At 40.1% G+C, this 25,668-nt stretch overlaps 1 protein-coding gene across 1 annotated transcript in view; it reads right to left on the minus strand.

The window, feature by feature from the left end:
- Positions 1–223: 223 nt before the first annotated feature.
- Positions 224–25,668, minus strand: part of Cdc5l (cell division cycle 5 like) — a 42,517-nt gene continuing 17,072 nt past the window's right edge. Inside the window, exons 9-16 of the mRNA XM_034521612.1 lie at positions 24,819–24,967; positions 23,533–23,695; positions 22,308–22,472; positions 16,381–16,461; positions 15,852–16,094; positions 12,663–12,860; positions 1,306–1,518; positions 224–648 (exon numbers count right to left, since the gene is read on the minus strand). Of these exons, the coding sequence (XP_034377503.1) occupies positions 544–648; positions 1,306–1,518; positions 12,663–12,860; positions 15,852–16,094; positions 16,381–16,461; positions 22,308–22,472; positions 23,533–23,695; positions 24,819–24,967 (1,317 nt within the window). The 3' untranslated portion in view covers positions 224–543. The remainder of the gene's footprint in view (positions 649–1,305; positions 1,519–12,662; positions 12,861–15,851; positions 16,095–16,380; positions 16,462–22,307; positions 22,473–23,532; positions 23,696–24,818; positions 24,968–25,668) is intronic.

The raw sequence follows: 25,668 nt of genomic DNA on the forward strand, positions 1-25,668 counted from the left end.
GAAACTTCTCTAAGGAAATACTAGGGAGATAATGTTAGGTTTTAACAAGTCTACCCATCTTGCCAGTGTAGAGAAATGAGTGCAAAGGACTGCCTGCGAAGGCCTTACACTGAGTCAGGCATCACTCTCATCACAGAGGTGATCATTAAGTGTGGTACAGTAAGCACAGTGGCAGGCCTGTGGGCACCCTAAGTATCTAATTACTTCAAACAAAAAGCTACACTTAATTTTTCACATGTTCTTTTTATTCAAGGGTTTACTCACAGGCAGTATTTAAAGTCAGGCTTTTTAAATTAAAGGCCTAAACTACGAAATTTTGTAAATATGACACTGGCAAAGAATGAGCATCTGGATAATTTAAACCCTCATTATCCTGGAGTCCAAGTTTGTAACACGGAACGCGCAAGATCAGTATCATTCAAAACAAACAACTGAGAAACCACAGGTGCTGGGTAACTCTGTCACTGAAGAGAAAGGTCAGTTTCAGCCTTGCTGAGTGTGAAACCACAACGAGTTCTTCTGTGGCAGAGCATCAACTGTGCTTCAGAACTTTGCCTGTACAGTCTCCTTCTCCATGAGCAAATCCGCGTATCTCTGCTGCAGCTCTTTCTCTCGTTCCTGTTGCCGCTGCACATCTTCTTTTAGACACTGAAGAAAGAAAATCATTCCAGTTACTTCAAACCTAAGTCTACTTATGGCAGCTGACCTTTCAAACAGCTGTGTAAGCTCTCAGGCTCTCAGTTCTCAGCAACGATGCACAGTACAGAGCGGCAAACAGCCAGTATCTTTGCTATGCAACTAATACTGCAGGCACTCCTTGCTCTGGTCCTGTGTTTACCATCCTGTAAAACCTCTGCAGTCTTCCCAATACCCACAACACACTGCAAAAAGCCCTGACTGCCCTGACGCTGGGCAGCGCTAGAGAGCACACTAAGAAGACCAATCTAAACCCAGTTAGGCTAAAGGATCTGATGTTCTGTCATGTGCAGCATCTTCAATCACCAAACTAAAAGATGCTGCTTCCCAGAGCCACATAAAAGGCAAGCCACTAAGTTTCAAGTAAACTAGTCACAAAATTGATTTATATTCTCTTACAGTCTATTCTTTAATACAAAAGAGAATGAGAAAAGTCTTCAGAGCGGCAACCATTTGCTTGATACCCATCTAAGCACGGACAAGTCTAGATCAGAAAGTCAGAAACCCATTTCAGTACTAACTCAGAGATAACCTGCTAGAAGGAGGAGAAAGAAAGGACTGGGTGACTCATCATAGTTCTCCTGAGCAGTTAGGCAACACAAGTGTTACCTCTAGCCTGCGCGGAATTGCAGAGTCTTCATGTTTCTTGAGTTCTTCAAAAGTGCGTAGCTCCAAGTGAGCCTGCTCAATCTGGTCCCATAAGTCGTTCAACTGTTTCATGAGCCCCATGGCACGAGACTGGTAACCACCAAGCAAGATTTTCATCTTCTTTTCCATCTTTGCAGCTCTCTTGGCTTCTGTTGTCATGTGACCCCTGTTTATCTGGGGAATTGGGGAAGGAGTGGAAAATCACATCAAAATACATGAAAAAAGCAGGTTATTATATAACAGGACTAAACTAAGTACCTAAAGCAAAATACACCAGGGTTTCTCTCACTTTCACTGATACAATATATAACACAAAATTGCCTCAACAAGGAATTACCTTATACCCAAATATTCTATAACTTCACCCAAAATTCAGGCTTCACCTAAAAAGCAGGCTTGCGTTTTAGAGCATGGGAAAACCGCTCTCTACCTTGTGCAAATGATTTCTGTGATCGTTCATTAGTCATTCTAAACTCCCGCCTAGCCATTTTCTTTTACATAATAAAACTCACTTCAGTAGCACACGAGTTCCCTCTTACACTAGACAACATTCCACTCAAGAACAGCAGACCCCTTGAAAACTGGTATTGTACCCACCCACCTCCAACTTACTTTACTGGAAGTCAAGGTCAAGCGAGCTACTGGGGCGGGGAAGAATACTACACGTGTGTGTCTTGGGATACGGGATGGAGCTCAATTCCCTTTAAATAGAGCTCCTTTAAACCCATCATTCTTTCAACATTTATACAGGTTAAGCTTTTATGCTTCTCCAATTGACTTAAACCCAAGTATACTGCTATTATTCCTTATTTTTCTCTCATGGGTAATAAATCAGTAAGTTCACAGCATAACACATCGGCTAAGAGAACCAACAACTACTGGTGGGGCAGACAGCTCTAACAGTGCTAAAGCCATGGGACTAGCCAGCTGCTCTGTGGTGGGGCAGACAGCTCTAACAGTGCCAAAGCCATGGGACTACCCAGCTGCTCTGATGAAGCAATTATCCATTTCTCCAGCAGTAGTAAAATGGTAGTCACTGCTGACCGTTAACTTTGAAACTGAAAGGAGAGAATGTATACAAAAATCCCTAGACACCCAGAACCTGGCATAGAATAAGCAATCAATAGTTATGAACTGATTACAATGACTGCTTTATAGATATGAAGAGGCCAACCATTTCACTCCTCTCTAATCAGTAAAGGACTGAGAAAAAGACGTGAAAATCTTTAAATTCCAACTTTAACAAAAGACCTCTTCGGGGAAAGAGCAGAGAACAGCTGTGCTTTCTTTTAGATGGGCAGTGTGCCTTCTGCAAACCACCATATCAAATGACATACACTGGACCTCTGTTCTACAATGCAATGTTATCAGAACTTAAGAGTACTGGTACTCTTTGACTTGATGAGAAGATTTCTTTAACCATGAAGTTCAAACGAGGTGAAGGATCCCTGAGTACTCCGTGCCAGCGGTGTCCTTCCCAGCATAGACCTAAGTGAAGATATGCTGTAGCAGAAACATACACACCCTGTTCACAGCGACACTATTACAACCTCATCATCCGCCCACAGTCTATGGTAAACAAAATGAGCTGTTACCTACACAAGAGGGCAGCAGCATACAGCCATAAAAAGCAGGAAGTACTAACGCGTTACTTGTGAACTTTCAGAACACAGTGTTTAGTAAAAGCTACCATCACAAACGCCAACACACGACAAGACTTCACTTCCATGAAGTATCGAGAATGGGCAAAGCTACATGACAGGGACTAGTGCAGACTACAGCCGCACATGTAGAGAAGAGGAAGTCACTGCCTTGGGTATAGGGTTTCTTCCTGGGGTAAAGAAAATGTCCTAAAGGTGTAGTAACATTTGCACAGCTGTGTGAACACAGGAGAAACGGCTATCTTTTTACCTGAAAGCAGCTGTGTGAGCTGTGTGATTTACATCTCAGGGAAGAGCCCCAACAGTGGAAAGAGTACTTCCAAACAATCTTCATCCTCAGCTCTTCTGGATATAAGACAAGATATCTCCCTTGTCCTTGAGATCAAAAGCAGGACTTTCTGGATCTAGGTTCTAGAGGTAGTATGGAGAAAACTAAACGACTCTCCTATGGGGCTAGAGCAACAGCTCAGAAAAGGACCCAGCGCCCAAGCCAGGCAAGCAGCTCACAACCTCCTCTAAGTTTCAACTCTGGAGACCCAATGCCTCTGGCCCTGGCATGTACTTAAGCACATGCCCACACACTACACAGGCATATTTAAAAATAAATAAAATATTTATCTTATTTTGCAAAATAAAATATTTTACTTTTGACTCACAATGCAGCCAAAAAGAGAAGACAGTATTTTACATTTACTCTCTTCAATGTCAAACATTTTTGGAGCACTTTTTTTTTAAACTAGTGATTTAGACCATGACTAAACTTATAATTATTTGTGAAGCTTTCCAAAATGACTAGCCCGTTTCTGATTCAATGGCTTCAGAACACTGTCTCCCAAGTCCCAGTAAGTTCTAATGAGCAACCAGGATGAAGAAAGGATCCAGCTGGGATCAGCAGAGAACTGGTATCAACTGTCTCCTCAACCACACCCACTACAAACAGTCCTCCCTCCACAGGAGCCAAGTGTCAAACTCCAGAGCTACATCCAGGTCTGTACTGTGTGTAACTCAACATGATCTAATACCCATATTAGACTTCACTCACATGTGGGTTTCACTACACATCCAAAAACCCTTAAAAGCATAGAATTTCAAGTTAATACGGTGTGTCTTAAAAATTAGTTATACAAATTAACATTTTCATTGGTTAAAATAACTCAATTAGCTTTACATTGACCATACTCCATAGATACTCAACTTCCAGCCTGGTTAACAGCTTAATACCTATGTGCAGAAACCATTTAATTAGTCATAGTGGTACACTTAGCACTGAGTCCTGTCTCTGGGAATTACCTCACTCATATAGTTCAGCTGTTTATTATTCCCAAACCACCAGAGGCTTTAAAACTTCAAAGTTGTTAGTTCCCAGTTATTGCCAACAATTACACTTCATTCACCTCAAACTTCATAAAAAACGTATGGCTCAACTACATCTTTAGATAAAATAAATTGAAACAATAAAAAATTAATTTCACTAAGTAAATATATTGTGTCTATGTGTGTGTATATAGTCATCAGACATAAAAAAATTTAAAAGTAGATTTTGGTATTGAATTTTAGCTTTCAGACATCTGCTATCTAATTATTAAAATGAGAAGGAAAATATCAGTAAGTGTTTAAAACACACCCTACCAACCGCTGAGCACACCAGGAAAAAAGCCTGTAACTATAAGACCTGAGGTGCCAGAAGCTATAACCTGGTAGTTCGAAAGATCTCACTGACAGGAATCAGGCTAGTATCAAATTCATATCTCAGTCCTCTAGAAGATAAGCAAGCCGAGGATGAGGAAGGGAAGCAGGAAGTACACTGACACGTGTTTAGCTGTCAGAAGGAAGCCCGCTACTCTGGATGCCAACTTAACTTTTTTAAAATTAAGCATTAACAGCTGTCCCACTGAAACTTATTTTGAGAAAAAAAAACAACAAAAATCCAATCCTGACTTAAAGAAATGATACAGCCTCCTTCATCTGATTTACCAAATGTTCTTCTAAAAATAAGGGGGTTGGAGGAGGGACTACTGTGCCTTTCAAGCCACATTTTCAAGATTACTTACACAGTCAAATGTGATGGGACACAGCAGACGGAGTTTAGGGTCACAGTGAGTGTTCCAGGCCAGCCAGCACAACAAAGTGAGACACTTTATAAACAAACAACAACAAAAAGCACTTACACCACCTACACTTATCAACAACATTCAAAAACTACTATTCAAGGGGGTTGGAGAGATGGCTCACCAGTTACCGAGCTCATGCTGTTTCAGAACACCCACTTGGAGTCAGTCTCATGTCTATCTGTGACTCTCTTCTGGCTTTGTGCACACACGCACACACAAACTGACATACATTAAAAAAAAATTCTTTTTAATGCCAGTCAATTATTTTTAAAGGATGAACATCTTCTACCTGAAAATATGAAATATAAAATGTTCTAAAGTCTAACATGTTCTGAGCACTGGTATGTACTCCAAGGGGAAACTTCATATTTGCCCTCATTTAACAGGCCTCAAAATTATTTAAAATGCTGTATTGTAAAAGTTTAAAAAATAAAATTATTTTATTTTTCAGGCTATTTGCATAAGAAACAAAGAATTTCCATCCCAAGGCTTCTCACTATACATATGTAAAGACTCCATATTCTGCAACACACAACATTCTGAGTTCCAAACCTCCGGACAGGTGAGCTCAGGCAGTGTGCAGAAGGCTGCAACACACAACATTCTGAGTTCCAAACCTCCGGACAGGTGAGCTCAGGCAGTGTGCAGCAGGCTGAGAGAGAGACACACATGCTACTTCTGCCTCCCCTTTTAACCTCATACCCATGTCCACAATAGTCAGGTGAAGTTCATTTTCCTTCATTACAAAGAATTTGGCGAAAAGCTTTTCAGCAGCTGTCCAGCCTATCTGTTGTGTATGTCAGAAACTGCTTATGTACAAACTACTCAAGAGAAGAAAAGCCCAAGGAAAGAATTATCTTTGTTTGTCCTTGAGATTTGCAGAACTAAAAGTATCTTGTATAGCCAATTAGGATCACGTGTGTAAGAAGGCAAGGCTGCTACTGGGAGAAGGTAACCACCTCTGTGAGAGCACCCACCTCTACACAGACCACCACTCAGGCTCCCTAGCAAGACAAACATCCACCAGGGTCTCCAAGTGCAGGCCTGTCGCTATTCAGGAAGAGGATTTAAATCTCAAGTCAGCCTGGGTAACCTGGTGAGACCATCTCAGAAAGTACAAAACAAGCTGGAGCTGTATCTATGAGGTAGAGCACCTGCCTAGGATGCATAGGGCTCTAGGTTTACTCAACCCCCAGCACCAGCACCACTACCTCAAGATGGACTCTGAGCAACAGGCTAACCTGCTTCCTTGGCATCTCACCAAGTAAGCAGCCTGGACTGCAACACAATGCTAATAAACAAAATGTCCTCCCTGGGCTGAAACGCAAACATCCCTGAACAAATTCAAACGGGGAAAGGGGAGAGGTGTGTGTGTGTGTGTGTGTGTGTGTGTGTGTGTGTACGTGCGGATGGCTTGATGCCACCAGACAACTCCTTTAAAAAACAAACAAAAACAAAATTGTAGACACATAAACAAAACATGAACTTGTATGTCCCCCACATAACAAGAATTTCAATGCCTGAATGAAGCTATTAAGATTTCTAATTGTGAAAGTGGGGAGTGGTTGAGAGCACTGACTGCTCTTCCAGAGGTCCTGAGTTCAATTCCCAGCAACCACATGGTGGCTCACAATCATCTGTGATGGGGTCTGATGCCCTCTTCTGGTGTGTCTGAAGACAGCTACAGTGTACTCATATACATAAAATAAATAAATCTTTTTTAAAAAGATTTTTAATTGTTTATTCTAAAGAAGGTATAAAACTATAGAAAACACACACCAGAGATGGTTCACAGGACTAAAAGGTAAAATTTCACAACTTTGTAAGCAGTAACACACATAAACATAACTGGTACTGAACAGATTTTACAAGCTACACTTTCCTGTAGAGTTTAAATGGGAATAAATGTTCTTTTTTCTTAAAGTACTATTTACACTATTATGCTATTAAATGGAAAACATGGTACACAATCATTTCAGTTGAGTTTTAAAACTTTCCTTTCTTTACACAACGTGTTTACACACTGAAAGGTTTTGCGTATGATGCAGTGATGTATACTGCTTCTGCAGAGGACCTGGGTTTGGGTCCCAGCAGCTCACAACCATCTGTGCCTCCAGTTCCAGAGGACCCAACATCCTCTTCTGATCCTGCAGGCTTCTCATGCACATGGTGAACAGACGATAAGGCACATTCACACTAGCACTCACCATAAAATTAAATAAGTACTTTAAAAAAAAGAAACAAAGGAAAAATGAAAAGAAGGGCTGGAGGGATGGCTCAGTGGTTAAGAGCTTTCTGCTCTTCTAGAGGACCTTGTTTCCATTACCAGAATCCACATAGAGGCTCACCATCATTTGTAACTCCAGTTCCAGGAGATCCAATACCCTCCATGGCCACTAGGCACATACATGACAGTTACATATAATCAGGCAGTGCACACACACACACAAAATTAAATAAGTAAAAAAAAAAAATTTTAAAGTATTATAGTACACATGTGTACTATACCAAAAAAAAAAAAAAAAAAATTGAGGTGACTGTATCTACAGAATAAGTTTCTGAATAGTAAGCTTCTTTTCTTCTGTAGTTTTTCTATTTCTCTTACATTTTCTACAAAGCACAGGTATTATTTTTAGAAAAACGTCTAGAAATGTTATTTTTAAGTGCATAGAAGAGAAACTGTCTAAAACAGACTGGCCAGAGACCAATGGAAAACTGATGGTCCCCAGGAGATGAATCAGTGGACCCGTAAGTGTTTCCTCGGGTCATTACAAAGGGAGCTGTATGGGACTTATAAAAGTGTAATTGTTACTTTCAAGCTCACTGAGTTTGTTAAGGTTACTAAGCTTAAGTAATTCCAAAATAAACACATTCTCCTTGGGTCTCCTGTACTGTCTGCTGTTTAAACCCATTCCAGTGAGGTTCAGAAACATTCAGAGCATCCCTCACTGAAACTTGCTTAAGGGCCCAGAATATAACCTTATATAAAAAGAGGTTTAGGGACACCCAAAATAAACACACAGCAGACGGCAGCTCACTGCCCAGTCCATCACTCAGCTACATGATCCTGTCAAAGTAAGGATGGAGTTCAATCACCACCACACTTTCAGACAAGTCAGGAGTACCTCTCCTTTCATCGCCATACTCCTTATTAACATCAAGTTTTTCCAATGACCCTTCCCTCTACTGATGAGATGCAGGTTCAAGTGACTTACAGTCCACATCTGTGAGACTTAGTAAGCATTAGATAACTAGCCAGGCAGTCAGTCAGTCACCTGGCAGAGCACCACAGAGCATGCTGCATCCTCAGATTAGGAGATAACACAAATTCAACTCATTCGGGGGAGGACTGAGCAACATGGCTGTGCTGCTTGAGCACTCTGACCTGAGTGTCCAGCTCTTATCTGAGTTCTTGCTGGAGACAACTAAGAAATCTGCCAGTGCCCTGAAGAGGCATGACAGACGACACAGACAGCAGAATTGGGGAAAGAGAATTACTAAGGACTGAAGAGTCCTCCTCTGTACCTCATGGCACCTATTCCAGCCATCCCAACCTCAGGAGAACAAATGAACAGCTACAGAGGTATTTCCAGCACAGACCTCTCTATCCAGAAATGCCGGCCAACTTAATCCTTAGCCTAAATTTTCACTCTGGAGTAACAAGTGCATCTTTTCCTGTGTTAAAATATCCACTTTTATAGTGAAAAGCACTGAAAAAAAAAAAATGGGATCCACAGTACAGCCAATTCTGCTGAAATGTAACTCTCAGAAAGTCAGGGTCCTTGGCAGAGTTTTAAAGAATACACCAATAAGGCCTTTAAATTGCTACCTGTGTTCTTTAAGCCACTTATTTCCAAAAAGTCAACATTACATAATATTTCTTGACTACATTGACTGTGCAAGTAGCATTGGAGAACAGTGTCCCCACTGGGCCTGGTTTCTACCTCTGAGGAAAGCCTTTCCATTTTTATAGCTAACATGACAAAATCTACTTTCTAGCCAAGCTTCTTCAACACAGCAGTGTAGTTACAATTTCAAATATTATTAAACTTAATGGCAGGGCCTAAATTCTGGCTTTCCATTTCACTTCTGCACCTAATGGAAACTGCTTCACTCAAGCTCATTATGTCTTCAGATGATTTCCTATTTCCACCCAAAGTGGAAACAACTTAGAACACTTCAGATTCTCTTTGCACTTCCCAAACACAGAAATGACTCAATCATCTGAAAATGAGGCCCTCTGCTAGTGTTTCCAGATAACCCAAGGCCACAAGAGTGAAGCACTTGTCTGTCTTGTTCCCTGTTATGTGTCCAGCCTAGAGCAGTGTCTGGAACACAGCAGCTATCTGGTAGTATTCCCTACATGTGTGAGGAAATAAGGGGAAAGCATTTTATTTCTAACAATTTGGTGAAAGTTTTTCTACAATGAATTACAACCATCCCTCATTTTCTAAGAGTCATGGCAAGGAACAGAAATTGATCCTCTCTATCACTCTGGGGGAAATCACTAGAAACAGTAAAAGCTCTAACGTCCCACAGGAACTTATAACAGCTCCACATGTTATTCCAAGGCTGGGACTTTCTGCTCCACGTTAAAATGCCTTCTGTAAGCTGTACCTGCACAACTTCCCTGAGCTCTTATTTCTGCTTGCCTCTTTATACAAACAAACATCTGACAAGATTCCAGTTAATTCTGCCTCCAAAGCAAAATAGAATCCCCAAATTCAGTTACCATTCAGAACTCTCTCCCACTTACTTCTGACCTGTGACTACAATACTTAGCAGGCTCTGAGCACATCAACACGTCCAACCATGTGCTGCATCTAAGGAGCTGGTTCTATTAGATGAGTTTTCAGTACCTGTTTTAATGATTTATTTATTTTTATTTTATGAGCATTAGTGTTTTGCCTGCATGTAAGTCTGTGTGAGGGTGTTAATCCCCTGAAAATGGAGACAGTTATATACAGACAGTTGTGAGCTGCCATGTGGGTGCTGGGACTTGAACCTGGATCCTCTGTTAAGAGCAGCTGGTGCTTTTAACCGCTGAGCCCCAGTTTTAAGTATCTTAAGAACTTAAAGAAAGTGCCAAGTTACAAATATTAATCATGAGTGGTGGCTTCAAAAAATGACCCACAGAATAAACTTCAGAGGATATTTTTAAGTACACTTAGGAAACACCAGCCATGACAACTCTGCATGTTTTCTTGCCCGATGGGCATGAGATGGAGCCACAATTTGAATTCACTATTCCAAAGTTCATGGCAGCAAAAGTCAAACACTGGCAGCCATGGTGCACTGTGCTTGCCCAGAAAGCCCACCTCCCTGAGCCTCAAGTGAGGTTTAGCAGTTAGTTTACACCATCTAACTACAGTTCCTTCCCACAATAAACTCTGAATGATGTTTATAATTTAGCAATCAACTGAGATGATGAAAGAATCATAATTGAAACAAAGTATTTATATATTTTAAACCAGTAAACTGTGTCTTCAGGAACTCTGAGAAATCCAGCTATGAATTATGGATAGATACACACTAAATGGAAGCTTTGTTTATTTGGATCTCTGAATTGCTTCTCTTCTTCCTGAAGACTTAATAAACGTTCTTTTGGAATAAGAAGAGTTTACTAATTGAAAGATTTGATTAAGTATTTCTTAAAATTAACTAGCTGGGTTAACAATAAGCCAAGTTATCCAGGAGTCAAAAAGAGAAAAAGCACGGTTTTATGAATATTCTTCCAACATCAGCAATCCTTCAACAAAAACAGTTCAACAGAAGATTTCAGTTCCTGGTATGAAATGAACAAAGAGAACCACATGTTTTTAATGACCGCTCACAACAACCAAGTACATCTCCAACGTTACAGCAGAGGCGCTCTCTGTGCTTTTCCCTTCACAACTCTCAGGGCTGACTCAACAGAGAAGAGTCACTGCACTCCAGCAGCACTCATTTGTGACATTTATTTGCTGTCATAAAAACTAGTGCCTCAACAGAGTAAATGAGACTCAGAGAAATTATCCTCTTTATTTTAGACAACATTAAAATGCCCTTGCCATCTGCAGCAGAGAGTTTACCCACCTCAAACTGAGAAGATTTTCAAACAAAGTGAGAGACTGAAGTATTTATATATAAATGTTGCAAGGAAGCATTCCAAACAGCCTACCAATCAATTACAAAGTTGGCCTTAGATCTCTCTAACTGTCATTTGTAAGAAACGAAGCCTGCACAACACAAAGTATAACCTACAATTTAACCACTGGTGTTCTGTCTCCAAGAGCTTTAATTATGAATTAAAACAGACCAACAGTGCCACCTGCTGGAAGTCATAAAAGTACAACACTCATAGCTCTGGCACTCCAAGAATTACATTAGAAAGACTAATTTCCTAACTCAACAGGTACAAAGGCATGACCATAGGTGTCTCATACATGTGTTTATAAAGATTAAAGTAAGATATTAGTATTAGAAGACACTGTTTCTTCCTGTTCATTTCTCTAGCTCCACACAGTCCCAACTACCACAAGTAATTCTAATATCTAGATTTAGCTCTAAACAAAAATACTCTCAAATTTACTGTCTATAAAGAAAAACTAACAATCACATGAAAGAAGACGCTGAGGTCATTTTCTGCATCCAGTGTCCTGAAGAATCCCTTTCTCCTTCCCTATTCCATCTTGGCCTCAGACACATCCCTAAAGACAATCATTAAGAATCTAGAAAGCATGTTGGGTGTGGTGGCTCATACCTTTATTCACACTTGGGAGGCAGAAGCAGGCAAATGTCTGAGTTTGAGACCAGCCTGATCTACACAGTAAGTTCCAGGGATAGACATAATGACACAGTAAGACCCTATAAAAAAAAAAAAAAAAAAAATCTACAAGGCAGCCTGGTGGTCTGTGAAGCACAATTCACACACCACTGGCAAAATGCCTACAGAGATTCTGGAATTCAAAATATGAACATTATATTAAGAAACCACATGCCAAGAACTGCTGTTAATAGGCTTCAATGCTTCACAGACATTGGAAATCACAGAAGCCACTGTCTGCATAACAGCTCCACTCTAACCCAAACTTCAGGATACACAGAAATGTATTGAATTTCTGTAAACGTCAGCACTCTGTGAGCTATACATCAAAACTCCCACTGCTGAGATCTCACTGACCCACCTTGATCTGAGTGACCAGCGTCACTTTAGTAATTCCTTCTCCCTCAAATAAAAGGTTCTGACTGACAGATAGGTACTCAGCCAAGTTTTCAAGAAATACAAAGCAATCAGCTGTCCAGGTCTAGTTTACTTAAGTCAACAGAAGTATTAATTGGCTCACAATTTCAATTGAATTTGAATTTTAAACACACACCAAGGGCAGTGGAGATGTCTCAGCAAGTACAAGTGTTTGCAGAACAACCCTGGCAACAGGATCAAGGCAGACCCCACTTAGAAGGAAATGAAGAAATTGCCTCCACAAAGCTTTCCATGAGCACTTACATACACATCAGACGCACAGACATACAATAATAATAAACAGAAAAGCAAATGGATACCAACCTCAAGTCTCTTTTCAAGTGATTCAATTCTGTCCTTTTTACTAGCGAGATTAGCCCGTGTGTAGCGGCTCTGAGCAGGAAGATAGAGGACTTGACTGTAGCATTCCTCCCACACCTGGTTGTAAGCTTCACTGGACAGTTCTCCATGGCTCATTCCTTGTTTTACCACTTCCATCTCTTGTACCAGAACATCCTGGGCCTGTTTACAGTAATAATTTAAGCTGAAGCATACACTTTCCACCATCATAAAGCTTAAAACTACTTTATTTCCCTCCTTCCTTAAAACAATTGTAAGGTTTGGTTGGTTGTTCTCTAGAAGGGAATGGATAATACCTGAGCTGATTAAGAAGCCTCTAAGTAGGAACTAGGGAGATGACTCAGTGAGTGAGAGTACCTACTTTGTAAACATGAAGGCCGGAGTTCAAATCCCCAGAACCCATTTAAAAGGGGGGAGGGGAGAATGGAGGGAGGGAGAGAGAGAGATCGAGAGAATGGAGAGGGAGAGAGAAGGTGGGGAGAGAGAGAGAGAGAGAATGGAGAGGGAGAGGGGGAAGACACACACACACACAGAGAGAGAGAGAGAGAGAGAGAGAGAGAGAGAGAGAGAGAGAGAGAGAGAGAGAGAAAATATGCTAGAAATAGGGAGAGAACAAAAACACAACAGCAAGACCATGTGCCTACAGCCTCAGCCAGCCAACTCAGCAACAGCAAGCTTCTGGTTTGGTGAAAGACAATACAGACTAAATCCTATGTCTCAAGGACATAGAGCTGTGAGTGATAAAGATAACCTATATCCTCTAGCATGTACGTGGGCGTATATGTACACGTACAATCACACACATACAATCACACACACAGAGAAAGCTCTAAGGGCTCTAAGATGCAGACTGATTTAATTTTAAAAGTCAAGCATCCATGGTTCTGCAGGAGCACCAACAGCACTACTACCCAGTACACAGCAACATCTCTCAAGTACAGACCAGTCACTGCAGGCCAGAAACTGAGTTCAAAAGTACAACTTTTATTACCTCCAAAATGTTCAACCATGGCAGATATAAAGCAGGTAGATCTTTGAGAGTCCAAAGCCAGCCTAGTCTACAGAGCAAATTCCAGAGCCAGGGTGACATAATAAGACCATCTCTTAAAAAAAAAAAAAAATCTAACCACCTTAAAAACTAGCCAATATTGACTTCATTTTACAGCTAATGAAACTAATGGACTCAGAGAAATTAAACAACTTGTCCAGGACCTGACTAGTAGTAATCAGATGAGGCAGAATCTAAGCCAAAGGCACCAACGCTGGCTACGGGGTGCTCTATTCCACCTTCTACTCATGATTTCACAAGGTGAAAGACATCTCTGACAAGCCTTCTCATTCCAAAGGAACATCACTGGTATCATGAGAGTAAGACTGAGGATATAAGTAAACAGTGGAGCCTAAGCCAGTTTGAGTTCTCTACTTAAGAAAACAGTTTTAGGTGGCAGAATGAGAGAGAAGGAACTGAGCAGGCTAGGTTCAATCTCAGCTTCCCTGGTTAAGTGGCTGCCTGCAATGCTTAACTCCTCTGACCCCAATTCTCAAGTATAAAATGGGCTAATGCTCTGGGTTACAAGACAGCTCAGCAGGTAAAGGCACTAACCACCAGACATGACAACCAGAGTTCAATACCTTAATCCAACATAGTGCAAGAGGAACAATGACTTGTACCAAGTTGTCTTCTGACCTCTACACATGAACCACAGCACATGCCCACTCAAATACACACACAAAGTGTTTTTAAAAATTAATGTAGTTTTAAAAAGCTGAATAAAATATGTTTAACAAAAAATTTTCAAGGGTTGGAAAGATGGCTCAGTGGTTGGGAGCACTTACGGCTCTTGCAGAGGACCTGGGTTTGGTTCCCCACGTCCAGAGTGGCTCATAACCATCTTCAACTCTAGTTCCAGAGGATTCCATGCCCTCTTTTGGCCTCCACAGGCACTACATACATGTGGCATACAGACACACATTCAGGCAAAACACTCATGCACATAAAAAGTAAATCTTAAAAAAATAAAAAAATAAAAGAATCTGCTAAGCAAATAGCTGCTTTAAACAGCTTTTGGAACAAAAATGAATATAAACAGATAAACCATAGAACATTTGTTTCAAATAATCCCATCAGTCAGTTCAAATCTGATATCTGGTGAGGACCTTCTGACTGAATCACCAAGTGGCAGAGAGCTTCACTCACAAAACAACTACCCACTCATGAGGACAGAGCCCTCAAGAACTAATGACATCTTGAGAGTCCACATCTTAATACTGCTACAATGGTAATTAATTTCAAATAGGAATTCTAGAAGAGATAATCAAACCATTAGAGCTCACAACTAGAAACTGCTTGCTTAATATAAAACTCCTACCTTTTACATCAGTCTAAATAACACTTAACTACTAAAGGCATTCAAATACAGACTTTAGGACAGGAAAATAGCGATCAATGAAATTCTCAACCGTGTCAATGACACCCACAAATTAAAACTACCTTGCTACCAAAGCCTCTGTAACTAATATAGAGTATTAAAAACATATCCTAGAGGCTAAGAAAACAGCTCAGTGGGTAAAGTGCTTGCTCTGCAAGCACAAGGTCCTAAGTTTAGAACTCCAGCACCCACATAAAAAACTGGGTACAGTGGTGTACTCCTGTAACACCAACATGAGCTAGCAGGGTGGTCCAAGAGGACCGCTGCAGCTTGTACCAGCCATTCTTAAAAAAATGACAAACGGCAAGCCCCAAATTTGGTAGGAGATACTGTCTTAAAAATAAGGTAGAAAGCAACAGAGGACACCTGACGTCAATCTCTGGCCTCTGCACCATGCACATGGGCTCAAGCACCCACACCCCCACACACACCCACACACACCCACACACACCCACACACACACCCACACACACCCCCCACACACACCCACACCCCCACACACACCCACACACACCCACACACACCCACACACACCTACTGCATACAAATTAAAAAAATAAAAAAAGAACATATCCTTTGCATAGCATTTCACATAACATTTATCTCCTAGTCATGCTTCCTTTGGTTCTGAGGAGCAATGTCACCACATTAAGTTCTGACCCTGACACACAGCATCTAACAAGAGCTGAAATGTCACGATGGTGAGGCTCCTGACCAACCCCACCTTTTTCAGATCTTCTTTGGAGAACTTCTCATAAGGGCTATGCTCAAGATAGGTGATGTGCTCTGAATTGTTGGTAGCACAGCCGACATTTTTTCCTTTTTTATTCCCAGATGGCTCGTAGGGGTGATGTAGAAGGTCATAATGAAGCATCGTTATCATTTCTTTTTTGATCAGTTCCTCACTTTTCTGTAAATCTGTTAGAGGTGGTTCTACATTTAAAGGTCTTAAAATAGTTTCATTTACCTAAAATTTTAAAACAAGCAAAATGATCAGACATATCCATAATATCTGTGCCTACTTTTACAGCATAAATAGCACTTTCATATTTTCAAAAGCAATTTCTCCCCTACTTCTAAATCTATAATGGTATTAGTGCAATATTTTCAAGAATGGATTTGAAAACTACTTTACTATATTCAAAAAAGCAGAGGAAATTCTGTTACAGTCTTTATGAATGAGATTTTTTTTTTAAATGCACTAATAGCAGGTAAAGAAACAAACTTCGTAAATCAGAAGTGGCACCACTTACTTCAGATGGTCTGGGTAGGTCCTTCTGAACAGCTTTGTGCATTCGTTTCATTTCCTTTACACGCTCAGCATCTTGTATGGCCTAAAAAGGGAACTTATATCCATTACTGTAGCTATATGCAATTGACATTTCTGATCAGCTATATTCAAAAGCTTAAAAACGATAGAAATTTGTATAGGAGTGTAGAGGTAATGTTGAGGCTTCAGGAATCAATCTATTCATTCTCATTACACAAAAGATGTTAGGGACAACTGAAGTGTACTAGCAAGATTTCCAGACCTACGTGGCTCTGCCCACAAGATAACCACCCTTCTTGTCTAAATGGCAATCATAAACATAGAAGAGATTCCTACAACACAACTCTGCTTTCACTCAAAGCTAAAACTAGTCAATGTCTTGATTCCAGTTACAATGGTGTGACAACACATTTAAACCCCATACCACTTCTGAGAAAGTCAAGGGAGTGTAACTGGAAGTATCTGCAAGAACAAAACAATAGAACACAAAAAATATCCACCTCTGCTCCCCACATTCACTTCTTTCCCTGTAAAATGATTCATTTCCAGGTTAAGTTAACAGCAGTCTCCTCAGCTACAGCCCATAGGCACTGAGGCATCTGGTGTTATAACCAGTGATGACATCATCAAAGTTTCAAAGAAAGAAAGAAATCAACCCAAGAAGAAATCAAAAAAGTTCTTCTCTTCCTTTTAAGTGATGATATAAAAAGAAAAAACTCACATAAGAAGCAATGAAGACCTTGATGGATGAAATCTGTGATTTGCATTTCCCTAATGACTAAAGATGTTGAACATTTCTTTAGGTGCTTCTCAGCAATTTGAGTTTCCGTAGTTAAGAATTCTTTGTTTAGCTCTGTACCCCATTTTTTAATAGGGTTATTATTCTCTGGAGTCTAACTTCTTGAGTTCTTTGTACATATTGGATATTAGCCCTCTACTGGATGTAGGATTGGTAAAGATCTTTTCCCAATCTATTGGGTGCCCCTTCGTCCTATTGACAGCGTCCTTTGCTTTACAGAAGCTTTGCAATTTTATCAATTTGTCAATTCTTGATCTTAGAGCATAAGCCATTGGTGTTCTGTTCAGGAACTTTTCCCCAGTGCCTAGCTAGGTATTCGTGGGTCTTCCTCACCTTCTCTTCTATGAGTTTCAGTGTATCTGGCTTTATGTGAAGGTCCTTTATCCACTTGGACTTGAGCTTTGTACAAGGAGATAAGAATAGATCGATTTGCATTCTTCTATATGCTGATTCCAGTTGAACCAGAACCATTTGTTAAAAATGCTGTCCTTTTTCCACTGGACAGTTTTTGCTCCTCTGTCAAAGATCGAGTGACCATAGATAGTGTGTGGGTTCATTTCTAGGTCTTCAATTCTATTCCATTATTCTATTCTGATCTGCCTGCCTCTCTCTGAACCAAAACCATACAATTTTTATCACTATTCCTCTGTAGTATACCTTGAGGTCAGAGATGGTGATTCCTTCAGAAGTTCTTTTATTGTTGAGAATAGTTTTCGCTATCCTAGGGTTTTTTGTTATCCCAAATGAATTTGCAAATTGCTCTATCTCTATAAAGAATTGAGTTGAAATTTTGAAGGGTATTGCACTGAATCTGTAGATTGCTTTAGGCAAGATGGCCATTTTTACTATATCAATCCTGCCAATCCATGAGCATGGGAGATCTTTCCATCTTCTGAGATCTTCAATTTCTTTCTTCAGAGACTTGAAGTTCTTGTCAAGAACTTTCACTTGCTTGGTTAGATTCCCACCAAGGTATTTTATAATATTTGTGACTATTATGAAGGGTGTCATTTCCTTAATTTCTTTCTCAGTTTGTTTATATCCTTTGAGTAGAGGAAGGCTACTGATTTGTTTGAATTAATTTTATATCTAGCCACTTTGCTGAAGTTGTTTATCAGGTTTAGGAGTTCTCTGGTGGAAGTTTTGGGGTCACTTAAGTATACTATCATATCATCTGCGAATAGTGGTATTTTGACTTTCCTATTTGTATCCCTTTGACTTCCTTTTGTTGTCTAATTGCTCTGGCTAGGACTTCCAGTACTATGTTGAATAGGTAGAGAGAGTTTTAGTGGGATTGCTTCAAGTTTCTCTCCATTTAGTTTGAAGTTGGCTACTGGCTTGCTGTATATTGCTTTTACTATGTCTAGGTATGAGCCTTAAATTCCTGATCTTTCCAGGACTTTTACAATGAAGGGATGTTGAATTTTATCGAATGCTTTCTCAGCATCTAGTGAGATAATCATGTGGTTTTTTTTTCTTTTGAGTTTGTTTATATAGTAGATTACATAGATGGATTTCCATATATTGAATCATCCCTGCATTCATGGGATAAAGCCTACTTGATCATGATGGATGATTGTGCTGATGTGTTCTTGGATTCAGAAGAACTTTATTGAGTATTTTTGCATAAGGGAGATTGGTCTGAAGTTCTTTCTTTGTTGTATCTTTGTGTGGTTTAGGTATGAGGGTAATTGTAGCTTCATAGAACAAATTGGGTAGTGTTTCTTCTGTTTCTATTTTGTGGAATAGTTTGAAGAGAATTGGTATTAGGTCTTCCTTGAAAGTCTGCACTAAATAGAATGCTGCACTAAAACTATCTGGTCCTGGGCTTTTTTTGGTGGGGAGACTTTTAATGACTACTGTTATTTCTTTAGGGGTTATGCGACTGTTTAGATGGTTTATCTGCTCCTGATTTAACTTTGGTACCTGGTATCTGTCTAAAAAATTGTCCACTTCATCCAGACTTTCCAGTTTTGCTGAGTATAGGCTTTTGTAGTAGGATCTGATGATTTTTTTTATTTTCCTCAGTTTCTGTTGTTATGTCTCCCTTTTCAGTTCTAATTTTATCAATTTGGATACTGTCTCTGTGCCCTCTGGTTAGTCTGGCTAAGGGTTTATCTATCTTGTTGATTTTCTCAAAGAACCAGCTCCTGGTTTTGTTGATATTTTGTATAGTTCTTTTTATTTCTACTTGGTTGATTTCAGCCCTGAGCTTGATTATTTCCTGCAGCATACTCCTCTTTGGTGTATTTGTTTCTTTTTGTTCTAGAGTTTTCAGGTGTGCTGTCAAGTTGCTAGAGTACGCTCTCTCCAGTTTCTTTTTGTAGGCACTTAGAGCTATGAGTTTTCCTCTTAGCACTGCTTTTACTGTGTCCCATAAGTTTTGGTAGGACAAGCCTTCATTTTCATTAAATTCTAAAGTCTTTAATTTCTTTCTTTATTTCTTCCTTGACCAAGTTATCATTGAGTAGAGCATTGTTCAGTTTCCCCATGAATGTGGGCTTTCCATTGTTTTTGTTATTACTGAATACCAGCCTTAGTCCGTGGTAATCTGATAGGATGCAAGGGATTATTTCAATCTTTTTGTAGCTGTTGAGGCCTGTTTTGTGACCAATTATATGGTCTATTTTGGAGAAGGTACCATGAGGTGCTGAAAAAAGGTATATACATTTGTTTTAGGATGAAATGTTCTATATATCTGTAAAATCCATTTGGTTCATAATTTCTGTTAGTTTCACTGTGTCTGTTTAGTTTCTGTTTCCATTATCTGTCCACTGCTGAGAGTGGGATATTGAAATCCCCCACTATTATTGTGAGGTGCAATGTGTGCTTTCAACTCTAGTTAAGTTTCCTTTATGAATGTGGGTGCCCTTGTATTTGGAGCATATACGTTCAGAATTGAGAGTTCATCTTAGTAGATTTTTTCCTTTGACGAGTATCAAGTGTCCTTCCTTATCTTTTTTGATAATTTTATTGGTTGAAAGTCAATTTTATTTGGTATTAGAATGACTACTCCAGCTTGTTTCTTGGAACTATTTGCTTGGAAAATTGTTTTCCAACCTTTTACTCTGAGGTAGTGTCTGTCTTTGTCACTGAGGTTCATTTCCTATATGCAGCAAAATTCTGGGTCCTGTTTATATATCTAGTCTGTTAGTCTATGTCTTTTTATTGGGGAATTAAGTCCATTGATGTTAAGAGATATTAAGGAAAATGATTATTGCTTCATGTTATTTTTGTTATTAGAGGTGGAATTGTGTTATCTTCTTTTGGGTTTACTGGAAGATTATTTTCTTGCTTTTTCTAGGTTGTAGTTTCCCTCCTTGTGTTGGAGTTTTCCATCTATTATCCTTTGTAGGGCTGGATTTGTGGAAAGATATTGTGTAAATTTGTTTTTGTCATGTAATATCTTGATTTCTCCATCAATATTGATTGAGAGTTTTGCTGGGTAAAGTAGTCTGGGTTGGCATTTGTGTTCTCTTAGGGCCTGTATGATATCAGTCCAGGATCTTCTGGCTTTGATAGCCTCTGGTGAGAAGTCTGGTATAATTCTTATAGGTCTGTCTTTACATGTTACTTGACCTTTTTCCCTTACTGCTTTTAATACTTTTTCTTTGTTTTGTGCATTTGATGTTTTGATTATTAAGTGACAGGAGGATTTCTTTTCTGGTCTAGTCTATTTGGAGATCGGTAGGCTTCTTGTATGTTCATGGGCATCTCTTTCTTTAGGCTAGGGAAGTTTTCCTCTATAATTTTGTTGAAGATATTTATTGGCCCTTTAAGTTGGAAATCTTCACTCTCATCTGTACCTATTATACTTAGGTTTGGTCTTCTCGTTGTGTCCTGGATTTCCTGGATGTTTTGGATTAGGAGCTTTTTCCATTTTGCATTTTCTTTGACAGTTGTATCAATGTTTTCCATGGTATCTTATGCACATGAGATTCTCTCTTCTATCTCTTGTATTCTGTTGGTGATGCTTGAATCCATGACTTCTTATCCTTTCCTAGGTTTTCTATCTCCAGGGTAGTCGCCCCTTGTGATTTCTTTATTGTTTCCACTTCCATTTTTATGTCCTGGTTTTGTTCAATTCCTTCACCTGTTTGGTTGTGTTCTCTTATAATTCTTTAAGGGATTTTTGTGTTTTCTCTTTAAGGGCTTCTACCTGTTCACCTGTGTTCTCCTGTATTTCTTTAAGGGACTTATTTATGTCCTTCTTAAAGTCCTCTATCATCATCATAAGAAGTTATTTTAAATTTGAATCCTGCTTTTCCAGTGTGATAGGGTGTCCAGGACTTGCTATGGTGAGAGAACTGGGTTTTGATGATGCCAGGTAACCTTGGTTTCTGTTGCTTATGTTCTTGAGCCTGCCTTTCGACATCTGGATATCTCTAGTGCTACCTGCACTGTCTCTGACAGGAGCCTGTCTCTACTGTTACCTTGCTTGTGTCAGAACTCCTCAGAGTCCAGCTATCTCTGTAATCCTGTGATCCTGGATGAAAGAGCTCCTGGGAGTCAGACCACCTCTGGGATCCTGAAATCCTATGATCCTGGGCGAGTTAGAACTCCTGGGAATCTAGTTTCCTCAAATGCTCTGAGTGCATCGAATTCTCTGCTGCTCTGATAACAGAGATTCCTGTAGGATGGGTCAGAATATGGTGTCTTCATGGGAGCAGACTAACTAGCCATCTGTCCCAGCAAAAAGGACCAAGTGAGGGGTGGAAGGGGCACATATAAACATCTTTAAAAACCCATTAAGATATTCTGAGTACACAATTATTCATTCACGACAGTACATTATTGTTAAATGACATCATTTGAGGAATTTTGTTAACATATTAGAAAAAAATCAAAGTAGCAACCTAGCAACACTGACAGCCATGCCTCCCTCTAAAGGCCCTTACCCTTCCTAATGCTGCAGCCCCTGAATACAGTTCTTCATGTTGTAACCCCAACCATAACATTATTTCACAGTTTTTTATAACTGTAGTTTTGCTACTGTTATGACCTACAATGTAAATATTTGATATACAGGATATCTGATGTGACCCCCAAGGGGTTGCAACCCACTGCTCTAAAGCATGACCACACTGGTGATGCTTTCTAAAGGGTCTCACCTGCTTCCGAGCATCCACATCTGCAGCATCTTCAATGTAGGTATCATCTATTTCACGTTCTTCCAGTTCCTTCTCAGCATTTTCTGGTAGAACAATTTCAAAATCATTCTTGGGCGCAGGGAGGCCTAACAATCCTAGACGGAGATTGTCACGAGATTCTCTTTCCTGTAGAAAAGAATTGGTGTCCTTGTCAATTCACTGTAAGTACTAACTTAGTAATACATTCTCTAAGAACTTCTAAAACAGCAGGGCATAGTGACACATGCCTATAATTACAAAACTCAGTAGACTGACACAGGATTACCACAAACTCAAAACCAGCTTGGGCCTAAAACAAAACAAACAAGTTTCTGAAACAACTGGCTTGGGCGGTGGAGGCGGCGCACGCCTTTAATCCCAGCACTTGGGAGGCAGAGGCAGGCGGATTTCCAAGTTCGAGACCAGCCTGGTCTACAGAGTGAGTTCCAGGACGGCCAGGGCTACACAGAGAAACTCTGTCTCTGAAACAACTGGCTTGGAACCAGTAAAAGTGCTTGCTTCCACAACTGACCATCTAAGTCTGATCTCGAGATGCACATGGTAGAAGGAGAGACCCAACTCTTTCAAGTTGTGCTCTGATCCACACATGCGCACCACAGTAAATGTGCACCCACATGTGCCATAGGAATATATACTAAATAAGAAAATATAGTTTAAATGTTTAGAGATATAAAAATCAAACAATCAACTTAGTAATGACTCTTCTAAAGTGACCCTCAACATTTTTATTCTCTTACCTTCCTTCATTAATATCAAACAAAACCTTGACTTGTAATAAACCAGTGTTTTGTGGTCTTAAAAATGTCTTAAAACTATCTCTTCATGGAGAGAGAATAAAAGCTCATTAGGATCTGCACTTGAGTTGGTTTTATGAAGGGGGGGAGGAGCGAGAGTGAGTACTGGAGAGATGGCTCAGTGATTAAGAGCACTAGCAGCTCTTCCAGAGGAACTAGACTAAATTCAATTCCAACATCCACAAGGCAGCTCACAACTGTCTCTAACTTCAGCTCCAAGGGATCCAAAACCCTCACACAGACGCATATGCAGGCAAAGCACCAAAGCACATAAAGATAAAAACTTGAATTTAATTTAAAATTTAGAGCTGGAGGTATCTCTCAGTGTAGAGCACCTGCTTGGCAGGTTGAAGGTCCCTGAATATCTAAATATAAAAAGAGCTGACACTTACCATCTGCTTCACATAAGAGGGGTCACTGTAGTCTGCCATTCCATCCTCTGGATTAATGTTTAATTTGTCTCTAAGTGGTGTTCTACCTGGGGTGGCATTAGTGACTGGTTTAGGAGTTGTTCCACTCCGGGGAGTCAGCCCTTCAGCTCCATTAGAAGGAGTCCTATACAAACAGAAATCTAAGTCATGGTAAATGCATAAAGTAAGGAATAACGACACCAAAACCTCTGTCTAGCTTTCACTGTGTTATCTAGATTAAGACTGAAGTTTGGTTTGGTGAAACCATATTTATATGCACTGTACTGGTTTCCAGCCCTGACATGTATGTTCTGCCTTCCTATAGGCCCACCAAACATTTTCTCAACTTTGACTCGGTAGGATAACTAAGAACAAGCAGCTGGCAGGTAGGCTGAGCACCGCATTCATTCGAGGGCCCCAGGCGATTCCTGAAGCTCAGTGTACTCATCATTTATCACCTCCTTCTTAAGTCTTTAGCTTTCAGGTCACACTCATTCCCATCAAAGGTGCACTTTACATGGCTTGTGCTTTTATAGTTTGTTTGGAAATCAAACACCACATTTTCAGATTCACATCTAAGAATGAACAGGCTCTGAGTTTAGGCTCTCAACAATAAAGTCCAGCAGCAACTTATACTTTAATTATTCAAAGCCTTTCTGGTTTTGGTTGCTTACTTCCTGTATCTTGGCTGTGTTCCAGATTGATGGTACTGCCAGACATCTGTTCCCAACAGGTGCGGAGTTATCATTTAAGACATGGTCCCTGCCCCCAAGGAGCTTACAATCTATTTGAGAGACAAGATATACACAGGAAAACACAGATTAGGCTCTCTTAGCCTCACAGGAAGCAATAACTAACATACAAAGACTAGCTTCCAATGACTCTTGATTCTGCTGTCATCTACACATATAACGGGCTGTGGGGATGTCTATCCTAAACAACTCATAGAGAACAGAGCTAACACCTAAAACTGAATACCAGGGCTGGAGAGATGGCTCAGGTTAAGAGTACCGGCTGCTCTTGCAGGGAACCCAGTTCAACTTCTAACACCCACATAGCAGCTCACAACCTTAACTCTAGCTCTTTGGGAGCCAATACCCTCTTCTAACCTCCAAAGACACCCGGCAACCCAATTAAGAGACATCAAAAAAGCAAACTGAAGTTAAACAGTTATCCAATCTCCATCAACATTACTCAAAAAAACATGCTGCCCAGGTTCTTAAATAGAAGTTTTTCTAAAATACAGAACATGCTCATTTTTACAATACCTGAAAGGGGTAGACAGAACAGTATTTGGAGTCTGCACAACCTGCCGCTGTGGAGTCACACCAGAGAAGTCGCTCTCATGCAGTGGGGTATTAAGCCCACCTTTCAATGGAGTGTCCACATTGGTCAAGGCCATGAGGTTCTGAGCTTCCTGGAAATAAAGGAGAGTGTATAACAGTCAGAAAGGCTAGTAGAATCCTCCCTCTGGCCCTATTATACAAATCTTGATGCAGACAAGATTTATACACAATCTTTCACAAGAAAACCAAGAGAGTGAGTACTGCTTTGGAACAGATCTCAGCACTTCCAGTCCTTTGTTCACCTAACAAATCATATCAGAAGTTCTGAATCAAGTTCACATGTCAAGATATGCTACCATCTCTAGGTGTGAATGCAACATGCCTACAATTCTGGCACCTAGGATGGAGAAGCAGGGTGATCAAGAGTTCCAAGGTACTTTCAGTTACACAGTTAGTTAGAAGCCACCTGAGACTCTGTGTTAAGGGGCAGGAGGGAAACAGTACTGTGGGCTCATTATGAAACTGCCATTACCCAAGAGCTTCTCCCATTATCCATGCCAGATCTCTTTTGTTGGGAGCCGACTTTAAGTAGAAAGCAGCTATCAACTTTGCAGCCATCTGGAGCCATATACCCTGATGAGAGACTTGTTTTTCAAAAGCCTATAACAGCTGAAGCACACTCTGATAAATATATTGTTTATCCCACATAGCTTGTTTTGCTGTTTAGTGACCCCAGCTGCATGGTGCATGTGGTAAAATGTCTTCACCTGTGTTCTTCTGCTTGTGCTTATAAATACCCAGGATTTTCTTGTAATAGGAGAAGAATAGGGGA

This window comes from Arvicanthis niloticus, chromosome 17 (assembly GCF_011762505.2).
Source record: "Arvicanthis niloticus isolate mArvNil1 chromosome 17, mArvNil1.pat.X, whole genome shotgun sequence".
NCBI lineage: Eukaryota > Metazoa > Chordata > Mammalia > Rodentia > Muridae > Arvicanthis > Arvicanthis niloticus.